At 29.9% G+C, this 12,117-nt stretch overlaps 1 protein-coding gene across 2 annotated transcripts; it reads right to left on the bottom strand.

Moving 5' to 3' along the window:
• Nucleotides 1-5,823: 5,823 nt before the first annotated feature.
• LOC143071415 (vesicle transport protein SEC20-like) lies at nucleotides 5,824-12,091 on the bottom strand. 2 transcript variants are annotated; one of them, XM_076245677.1, is made up of 6 exons: nucleotides 11,933-12,091; nucleotides 8,969-9,061; nucleotides 8,256-8,419; nucleotides 7,337-7,438; nucleotides 6,690-6,811; nucleotides 5,824-6,054 (listed from the first exon to the last, which is right to left on the bottom strand). In XM_076245677.1, the coding sequence occupies exons 1-6, from the start codon at nucleotides 12,011-12,013 to the stop codon at nucleotides 5,867-5,869; spliced, it is 750 nt and encodes a 249-aa protein (XP_076101792.1). In that variant the 5' UTR covers nucleotides 12,014-12,091; the 3' UTR covers nucleotides 5,824-5,866. The 2 variants fall into 2 exon arrangements, with proteins under 2 accessions (XP_076101792.1, XP_076101793.1); XM_076245678.1 differs by having other exon boundaries at nucleotides 8,328-8,419.
• Nucleotides 12,092-12,117: the final 26 nt, after the last annotated feature.

Genomic DNA, 12,117 nt, shown 5'->3' with positions numbered 1-12,117 from the left:
ATAATTTTCTTTAAAAAAAAAATTCAGTCCACTATTTTAATGAAATGTGATGTACTTGAATGAAAGATTGAAAGAGAATTCCATGCAATCATGTGAAACTTGTGTGTTACTCTCCAATGTTTATAAAAATAATGTGTAGAGAACAGAGCAGTTGAAAGTTATCAGTTCAATAATTGAAATAAAAAGTTCCCATTCTAAATACAAATACCTTGTTAAAGTTATATTGTATGTGAAATAATTCATGAGCTAGTTATATAGTGTGTAAATAGATTATTGTATTTTATTGTGTTAATTCTCAAATTGTTTTATTCTAAATTTTATTTAACACAAAAATGTTAGAATTGTATTTTAGTGTGGTGGAATATTTATGACAAAATTCTTTCAGAGGTTTTAACTTATATTTTATTGTACAGTATGGGTTTGAAAGTTGATTTTTAATATCTTAACATTACTTTAGTTCTACTTTATAAATATTGTAATTATATTTAAAAATACAGGTGTGGAAAGGTAAAATTGTATATTAATCTTTCTGTTATGCAAGTCAAATTCCACAAAAACTCCTTCCATTTAAATTTCTTTCAGCTGTCTTGTTAAGAAAAAGATATATTGAATTAAAATTTAGAAGTGGAAGGGCACTATTTAGCTGAATGTACAGTTTTAAAATGGTTTAAAAAGAGAAAAGTAACTATTAGAAATAAAAAAAATATATATTTAAAATTTGAATTACATATTTGTTATTAAATGTAGACCATTATTGCACAAACTTTTAAACTAGACAAAGGCTGTTAATTTCTGTGTCATTTGGTCTCTTGTGGAGAGTTGTCTCGTTGGCAATCATACCACATCCTCTTTTTTGTAAATCCTCTTATATAATTATTATTCAGTATTTTAATGATATTGATTTATAATTAAGGACTTATTCATTTAAAATGGAGGTGAAAGGATAATACGGTCTTCCAACCACTCGCCCACAACTAGTAATTTTACATATATCAAATGGACAACTATAAGTGACCTATGACCCAAGTTCAAAAACCAAAAAACAATTTTTTTCTGTCCCCTCCTATTATTTCAACAGATCACCTCATATAAATCAGTTTTACAGTATTGTGAATCATGAGAAACAGGGAAGCAAAATGCCATATTCAAAAAGAAAGTAAATTTGGTCAGTAGCATTGAAATTTATTGTTCACAAGTCTGAAGTAAATGATCTCTGGTATAGGTTACACAATAATAGATAATTCATTTGACAACACTTGGAACAAAGCAATGTCTCTTTTTATGCCCCACCTACAATAGTAGAGGGGCATTATGTTTTCTGGTCTGTCAGTCCGTTCGTTTGTTTGTTCGTCTGTTCGTCCCACTTCAGGTTAAAGATTTTGGTCAAGGTAGTTTTTGATAAAGTTGAAGTCCAATCAACTTGAAACTTAGTACACATCTTCCCTATGATATGATCTTTCTAATTTCAATGCCAAATTAAAGTATTGACCCCAATTTCACGGTACACTGAACATATAAAATGATAGTGCAAGTGGGGCATCCATGTACTATGGACACATTCTTGTTTCATGATACTATAAGTAAGATTTAGACAAATTGTATGATTTTGTAGGTTAACAAACTGTACTTCTCATTTTTTTTTTAAAATATACAGGAGTTCAGAAGAAGAAATAAGAGTTAATGCTAGATTTTGGCAGGCAAATTTCAATAATAAAAATAAAATGTAATGTACAAAGTTTTTCTAATATAATGGTAAAACAGGAGTACCATTACAATAAATTCTTAGGTAAAACGAAAGTTAAAGTAAATCATTTATAGGTTAACATTGATTTCATCATTATTCTGGAGTATATAATTTTTCATGGAATTGTTCATACATCATTTGTAAAGTGTTATGTAAATTGTGAAATTAAAGCTTCTGGTAGATATTCTTCTTTATTTACTGCTTGTTGACAGCAACACTTACTCATTTATATGACATCTACAGGGATAAATACTACTCATTTATATGACATCTACAGGGATAAATACTACTCATTTATATGACATCTACAGGGATAAATACTACTCATTTATATGACATCTACAGGGATAAATACTACTCATTTATATGACATCTACATGACATCTACAGGGATAAATACTACTCATTTATATGACATCTACATGACATCTACAGGGATAAATACTACTCATTTATATGACATCTACAGGGATAGATACTACTCATTTATATGACATCTACAGGGATAAATACTACTCATTTATATGACATCTACAGGGATAAATACTACTCATTTATATGACATCTACAGGGATAAATACTACTCATTTATATGACATCTACAGGGATAGATACTACTCATTTATATGACATCTACAGGGATAAATACTACTCATTTATATGACATCTACAGGGATAAATACTACTCATTTATATGACATCTACAGGGATAAATACTACTCATTTATATGACATCTACAGGGATAAATACTACTCATTTATATGACATCTACATGACATCTACAGGGATAAATACTACTCATTTATATGACATCTACATGACATCTACAGGGATAAATACTACTCATTTATATGACATCTACAGGGATAGATACTACTCATTTATATGACATCTACAGGGATAAATACTACTCATTTATATGACATCTACAGGGATAAATACTACTCATTTATATGACATCTACAGGGATAAATACTACTCATTTATATGACATCTACAGGGATAGATACTACTCATTTATATGACATCTACAGGGATAAATACTACTCATTTATATGACATCTACAGGGATAAATACTACTCATTTATATGACATCTACAGGGATAAATACTACTCATTTATATGACATCTACAGGGATAAATACTACTCATTTATATGACATCTACATGACATCTACAGGGATAAATACTACTCATTTATATGACATCTACAGGGATAGATACTACTCATTTATATGACATCTACAGGGATAAATACTACTCATTTATATGACATCTACAGGGATAAATACTACTCATTTATATGACATCTACAGGGATAAATACTACTCATTTATATGACATCTACAGGGATAAATACTACTCATTTATATGACATCTACAGGGATAGATACTACTCATTTATATGACATCTACAGGGATAAATACTACTCATTTATATGACATCTACAGGGATAAATACTACTCATTTATATGACATCTACAGGGATAAATACTACTCATTTATATGACATCTACAGGGATAAATACTACTCATTTATATGACATCTACAGGGATAAATACTACTCATTTATATGACATCTACAGGGATAAATACTACTCATTTATATGACATCTACAGGGATAGATACTACTCATTTATATGACATCTACAGGGATAAATACTACTCATTTATATGACATCTACAGGGATAAATACTACTCATTTATATGACATCTACAGGGATAAATACTACTCATTTATATGACATCTACAGGAATAAATACTACATCAGATGTTTGATTTCCAATCAGACAACTATCAACCTAAGTCCAAGTAAAGTAATTTAAAGCAACTATTGGTAACTGTATGTCATCAAAACTTACTTATACTGCAAATTCAGCCCCAACATATAAACAAATATGTTTATGTGAAAAATGAATTTAAAGAGGTAAATAGAAAATGAATTTTAAGTGAACTCTTTAATCTAACAAACTGTTGAAGAACTAATTCCTGAATTTTCTATCATATATACATATTTGGATTCAGGCTGTGTGTTTGTTCGTCCATCAATCCCGATTCAGGTTAAAACATTTGGTTAAAGTAGTTTTTGATGAAATTGATGTCCAATCAGCTTGAAACTTAGTACACATGTTCCCTCTGATATGATCTTTTAAATATAATGGATAAATAAAGAGTTTTTTTTAACATGAAAATGAGAGTATGAGTGGGGCATCTGTGTACTGTGGACACATTCTTGTTAATAGATGTGATTACTTACTGCCAAGAAATGCATGTATAAGACTTATAAAGATAGCATGTTGTATGATTTCCAATGAGATGACATTTCACAATAGCAATATATGTGAATAACAAAAGGTCACCATAATTATGGCTTCAGCAATGAACAAACACCAGCTGAAAATAATTCAAACAAGAGGAAAAAACCTGATAAATGTACAAATCAACCAAAATTATATAGTACTTACAACAACCACTGACCGGCTCCTGACTTGGAGCAGGTATAAACAAAGTGTTGCAGGATTATGTCGAAGTTTTAAAATTGTTTTTTTTTTATCTCGCCTTGATGAAAGTTGAAAAAAAAACAGGTATGCTGGCATTGATTGCAGCATCATCAACAATGTATTAGTTGTGGAAAGGTCAAATTTTGGAGATCCACTTGTGGTAGGTTAATGATATATGGTATGCAGTTGTATTAGCATTGGCAGATCTGATTTTCTTGACTTTGAAAAGTTGCTTTGTGTACAAGTATTAGTTTTATAAGGTCAGTTTATGTGGGAACTGCTAGTGGTAGGTCAATCATATTTGATATGCAGGTTTATTAACATTGGCACAACTCAATACAAAGGTTGAAGATTAAAATATTATTGATCATAAGATCATAAGCAGCAGGTAATGCATGAAACATGTGTCATTACCAGAGAATATATAAGCATAGCTATGGTTCAACCTATCTATTCCACATTTACATTCAGGTGATGCATACAACTTTATTTTGTTTGTATTAAGATGGCTGCCAATAGAGTAGTGAGTTGATTTTTAGCTCTGCAGTTTTTGGCAATTTAAAGCTGGTTTTTGAAGGAATTTATTTATGGAAATCATATCATGATGTTTGGAATTTGATGAACTTTACAGGAATATGATTTTCTTCACATTTTGTTGAAAGATGGATTTACTATAGTGGATTCATATATTTTGGATTGGAAAAAGTATTTGTGATTTATTGATTTTTGAGCATCTGGTTCAGATCTGCAGTATAGCGTTTTCCTTTATTCCAAAAGTTTGAATTTCAAACAATTATAAACAATGACACAGGTTCTGACTTAATATTGGCTGTGGTCTGTTGTGCTGTTTCAACACAGTTCCAAAAGGAGGGGTTTGATTGTTCGCAAGCATGTTCAACCCTCATATTCCTTATGTGCCTGTCCCAGGTAAGAAATCATTATAATAAAAACTACTGGAAATCAATTTTTTATCCTATAATAGTCAAAACCTTGGTGTATGGAGAGCAACTCTTGATATTAAATTTATAAAAGACATAGGAAAAACATCAGTTTTAAAGACAGTTGCTGTTATATAAAAAGTTTTCATTCTTGTTTATGTCAATAATACCTAATAAACCGAATTACCAGACTGCAAGAAAATTTGGTGCATAATCAGAATTTTCTTAGGAGAATAAATAATTTATTTCTCATAACAATCAATAGGTGTAGTATAAATTAATGATAGTTTTAAAGGAGTACACAAATAATATATGGTGTACTTATAAGCTTATGACAGTTAGTAGAATAAGTGATTTGAAACCATATACAGTATATTAAGATCATATAGGAAGTTCAAATATCAGCTGGAACACCTAAGAATTTAACTAGCTGTTTTATTCATTCAAGAGAAGTACATCTGAACACTTTATTAAATCTCATTGGTGAACTTACATATTGCATTCATTTAACCAAAAAGTTCACCATTAATTCTATCATCAATAATCCATACACAACTAAACTGTATTTGCAATGTCAGCAAATGTTTATAAGTTTTACATATAACCTTAAATGGACAACTTCATATATAAACATTTAAAATTAAAAACAATTTATTAAATAAATACACTATGGACACTACCATATTCTCTTCTTCATTATATATAGTACTGTCACAAAGAAAAACACCAATGCTAAGAAAATAAGTAGTTTGTCTGTAAATTGTCTTCTAGAATATTTTGTTATAAGTCTCTGTGAATTCTTTATATGTCCTCCCATAGATTTCATCTCTTCTTGGGTACTGGTGATGGTTGTTGAAGACTTCACTGAAACAAAAGAAAAGTGTAAGGTTTAGCATTGGTAATGATTATATTCTATGCTGTGTATGCTTTATGTATACATAATAAGTTCAGGATAAGAAAATGTTTAAATCACTATGATTTTTAAGTATAAAATCAAATATACGGTGAATGCGGTATATGTTATCTTTGAATATTAAGATAGCAGTTCCACATACTCAAGTTACAGTAGAATTTCAAAAGAACAAAAAGATAGCCCATTAATGTTAAAATCATAACTATCAAGAGGAATAGTTAACAGTTCAACTTCTTACAGAAAATTCATAAAGTATTGTAATAATTAAAACTCCCATTCTGTTATCTGATAAATGTATCTGTATGAAGATTTTCCTGAAATCAATAATTAATGTCTTATTGTTGTCCAATTTCTTAAGATCCCAATAATTATAGATTAATGTTGGTCATCTCAACAAGATTGATTTAAACTGTCCCAACAAACTGATGAAGTACTTGAAAATAAACCTTTATAGTTAAGGAACAGTTGTATGTTTGCTTCTCTTCAATAATAAATCTGTTCCAGCTTGACAGAAGAGTGTCAACCTTACAGTTGATGAAGTCAGCTACTAGTATTCGAACCTTTACAATTTTCAGTAATAACTTACACAGTGTAGACTTTGTACTTTCACTTTGTTTCACTTGGTCAGCAATCTTTCGATTCAGGGTCATTAAGTTTTCTGTTATATCTGAAGCCACTTTAGCCAGTCCTTCTTTACTATTACCACCTCTGTAAATCATAAAATAAATAATTCATCTGTCATCTTATCAGAATACAGGTATACATTTTTCACTGAGTTAAAAACCACTAAATAAAATAAATTAAAGAGGAAAGGTAATAATACAAAAAGCATGTCCCATGTTAGGAGAGGGTTGGGATCCCCCTAACATATTTAACCAGCACATTCTGTATGTATCTGCCTGTCCAAAGTCAGGAGCCTGTAATTCAATTGTTGTCGTTTGTTGATGTGTTGCATATTTATATATCATTATTTTGTTTGGTACATAAATTAGGCTGTTAGTTTTCTAGTTTAAATTGTTTAACATTCAGGATTTTGGGGCTTTTTATAGCTATGGTATGGGCTTTGCTCTTTATTGAAGGTCATACTATATGGTGACCTATAGCTGTTAATTTCTGTGTCATTTTGTTTCTGGTGGACAGTGGTCTCATTGGTGATCATACCATATCTATTTTATATAATATATAATATACAATGAACTTAGATTAATGCTTAAAAGTTTGGCATAATATTACCTTTTCCGTAGTCCTGTGCCTCCATTTAAAAGCTGGTCTTTTTCTGATCGATCAATTGCAAGCTGAGCTGACAAGTTCGACTGTCTGAGTGTTGATACAGTACTGAAAAGTTGGATTATATTCATGTAAAGTGTACAATTATATACAAAAAAAAAACAAATTCTCATAATTATAATTTCTGTAATTAATCTGTGTTTGCTTATACATTGTATTTATGCTGAAGTTTGTCATATTCATGAATGGTCAGAATATATACTAAATTCACCATTATTTGAGAATTTGATCATAATACATACAAGTAGCACTGTTATAAACTTCTGATTTTTTTATGTCTGTTTTTATTTTTATTTAAATCAAGCTGGTATGCCTTTAGCTGTAAATTATTCTGATGGAACTTTAAAGTTAGAAACTTAAACATGCACCTTCTTCTGAAGTGTAATTTTTTTTCAGATTTATCATCATATCTAGTCAGCAGCAATAGATGGTTAGGATAAGTGTTTGTCAGTTTTTAAATAAATTGACAGTATAAACCATTCATCATGGCTTTAGGATGACCTTGGTAGCCGAGTGGTCTAAGTAGTTCTACTGTAATCACTAGCCAGTTAACACTGAGGTTGTGAGTTAGAACCCTGCTCGTGTGGGTGCACTCCACTCCAATCTACTTGACTAGTGTTGTCCGTTTTCCTATTAAAGATTGTGGTTCTCTCCAGGCACTCTGGCTTCCTCCACCAATAAAAACTGGATGCCACAAAATAGCTTAAATGTGATGCTTAAAAGTGCTGTTAAAACACCCAGATTCAAATCAAATCATGGCTTTATGTGTTAATCAATTTTCTAATATCTGAACTGTTTAATGATAATAAGTTCTACATGTGTGTACACATGAATGGCTATAGTATTATAAAACCTGATGACATACTTAGTAAGTTGTTGTTTGTGATTGCCAACATCATGTAATAAGGTTATAGAATTATAAAACCTGATGACATACTTAGTAAGTTGTTGTTTGTGGTTTCCAACATCATGTAATAAGGTTATTCTATCCTCTTCTCTGTCTTGTTCATTAGCAAGTCTTTCTAGATCCTACAAAATATCAAACATAGAAGTTAAATTCAGACAATTTATGAAGTATAAACTGTTGACACAGATATTTTTCGCCTTTATGAAATTTTGATTGTATAATGCAATTGTTGGCGTTAAAATGGCAATAATTGAACAAGTCAACAGAACAAAACATTCAAAGTCAATACAATGAACCATGTCAATTCAGGGCCAAATATCATATGAGGAAATGAGAAAAACCAATGTATATACAAACAACATGTACAACAGCATACCAAATATCATTGACCTACCGGTACTACTAGCAGTTAAAATAGAAGTTGTGAACAAATTTAACAATCAAAGACTGCTAAAGATCAGCTATCATTTCACTTTATTCCTTTATGGACAAAAACAAAAATATACACTTTTTTCAATTTTACTATGAAAACTTTTGAGTTTTGGTCACTGTTGTAAGATAAATGTATAGTGCATACCCTTTAGTATATCATTTGTGACAATAAAAATTATAACAAAATGCATTTATTATCTATTTTAAGTTATACTGCCATATATCATTATATAAATTACCTCGATCTTCTTGCGTAGTTTACGGAGTTTCCCCCTTATTTCTGTATTTATTTCTTCTAATGCTTCCCTGGAATCTGCTTGTGTTCGTATATCCTGAAATAATAAAAAAAAAAATCAAGAACAACTTAAAGGACATATAAAGAATCTACAACATACATTTACCAATAAATAGACCACTAAAGCATGTAAGGTCTATGTTTGTGGTATGGAAAAATTACATTTGTATACTAATTTATATATTTATGTACATGTATCAATCTGATCCAGAATTTAAAACAAAACAATCAATTTTACCATGGCTATAGGATTACATGTGTAAAGGCATAAAGAATCAAATAGTAATACACAACATTAAAATAAATTTGAAAGCCCCTTTAATGGTTTTGTTGAACAATGAAATTCATCTTGCACATTATTAAACCCCCATGGGCATTTTAAAAAGTTGGCAGGTATGCGCTATGGTCTATCTTTAAAACCAGTGAAGTTACTTCAAAACGATCTTACAGATAGTTAGTAACAAATCAAACTTCAGGGAGTACTCAGCAGTTGGACTGAAATACGGGAAGGAAAACCTTATAAATGTCATATCTTGTGTCTTTTTTTTGATAGTTGTTTTTCTGTCTTTTATGTTACCCAACTGATGAATCAAGCCTTTATCTACTGATAATCATAGTTGGTTCCTACATTGTATGTACATGTTGTTCTGTTACACCACTGTTCCAGCTTTATGTGATTGTCAGGAGCCCGTAGTTCAGTGGTTCTTGTTGTTTCAAGTCGTGTCATATTTGTATTCATTAAATTGTTTTGTTGTTAATTAGGTTGTTAGTTTTTGTTATTGAATTGTTTTATATTTTTTATTTCTGTATTATCGTTTATCATACTTCATAGCCAAATATAAATAATATGGGTTTTTTTCTCATTGTTGAAGGCTGAAGGATTATTTATAATTGCTTCAAAGGGGACAAGGTTCCCTATAACAGTAGAAAAATTAATAAAAAAAATAAATAAAATAATTTCCAATGTACTACACATTTGTAATGAACTCAAATCATTAACTTTATTTTTCTAACTCTTTTATTTTCCCGCATTTGCACCGAAATCTCCTTCTTTAATAGTAATATATAGGAATGAGCACAATAACAATTATTAATTTAAATATCCTTTCAATCTTTGATATGAGAAGAAACCTTTCATTTTTTGTACCTAATGGTAGCGTCTCTTTGTTTAATACATTGAAAACGAGGTAATGACTAAAATGACGTCACATCTAAAATCCCTAACAACAGAACCAACATCCAAACCATTACAGTATTTTTCGGTTTCTTTTTGAACATCAAAATATGAGGGGCCTGATGGGGTCTCATCACGATTCATGAGTTGATTTTTTTTGTCAATCACGATACACAGAAAATAAATTTCCATCATCATGGATCACGAAAATGCCATCAAAAACCAAGAAAGATTTTATCTTTCTTAAACACAAAATGCATTTAACTTTTATATATCTAGTGGATGCTTGGCCTTAAAACTTTCAAAACAGCACAGGTAAGACTGTACACAGAGCAGTTTTTGAGGTGAAAATGTAACAGTAAATATGGTCGGGTAGTAAAATCCGTCTGCCAGACTTTTTTCCTAGGAAATCAAGTCCATGATCATTATTTTACTAGGAATGATAGTCCCAGGACCAATTTTCCTAGTAAAATAAGTCCATAGGTAGTAAAATATGTCTGGCACTTATTTTCCTAGGAAAAATTGTCCTAAGACGTTATACTAGTAATTTTTATCATATTATAACAATTATTGAAAATAAAAACAGAATCATATTCTTATTTAAGATTTGAAAGTTTCATTATTTTTTTCCCTTTTAAAATAAAGGAAAGTGATGTTATAACCTAGGAATGTTAATGACATGGACATGATGTCCTAGGAAAATAAGTCTGGGGATATAGATTTTAATAAATCTATAACCAAATATTGAAAAATAACATTCATATTGATCTTTTAAAATCATCGTCTTTGACGATTTTACCTAGGAATATTATTGACATGGGCACGATTTTCCTAGGAAAATTAGTCAGAGGACATCAATTGTATTAAAATATTATAACACAACTCTAAAACTGAATATTGAAACATAACATTTATATTTATCTTTTAAAATATAGGTCTGACATTTTACCTAGCAATATTATTGAAATGGACATGATTTCCTAGGAAAATTAGTCTGGGGACATTCATTTCATTAAATTTTTAATGCCCAAGCTCTTGATCCGAACAATATTTTAAAACATAAAAATTGTATTTTCATGTAAATAATTTGTTTCATTAAAATGTTCCTTTTGAAATACAGGACTATTTTACCTAGGAATATTAATGACATGGACAATTTCCTAGGAAAATTAGTCTGGGAACATAAACTTTATTAAAAGAATTGATACACAACTCTTTATAACAATATCAAAACATAACATTTGTATTTACCTTTCAAAATAAAGGGCATGGACAATTTCCCCTAGGAATATTAATGATGATGGACATGATTTCCTAGGAAAATTAGTCTGGGGACATACACTTTATTAAAAATATAAATTTATACACAACTCTTAAAAGTTTCCATTGTTTAAACGTAAATGATTTGATTTATTAATATTTTTCCTATTAAGAGGACATGACGTTTTTACCTAGGAATATTAATGACATGGACAAGAATTTCTAGGAAAATTAGTCTGAGGACATAAATTACTTACATCAGACAAAAAATACTAGTAAATTTTGTAACCATGGACTTTTTCTACTAGTTATATGTGTCCGCCCAGACATTTTTTACCAGGACAAATTTATCTCTTACAAAAATACTACTTGTCCATTTGTTATGATGAACCTTAAGATATCTTCATGTAAATGTAAGGAGAGTCTAAAATGTTCCTAAATGCTTTAGTTGATGTGACCAGAATTAACCTTTACCTGAATACAAGCTTTGATCTCTAAATCTAACTTTACTATTTCTTGGAGACAAATTCTAACTTGGATGTCTTCAGCAGCCATGAAGCAAAACAACAAAATCCAGCTGTGATCAAAACGAAAATAACTTTGACATGTGTCCGGAAGTAAACATTAGAAATGACGATTGTTAGTTGTCGCAAAATATT

Source organism: Mytilus galloprovincialis, chromosome 4 (assembly GCF_965363235.1).
Source record: "Mytilus galloprovincialis chromosome 4, xbMytGall1.hap1.1, whole genome shotgun sequence".
NCBI lineage: Eukaryota > Metazoa > Mollusca > Bivalvia > Mytilida > Mytilidae > Mytilus > Mytilus galloprovincialis.
The sequence above is the reverse complement of the archived record's forward strand: the minus strand, read 5'-3'. Positions and strand labels throughout refer to the sequence as shown.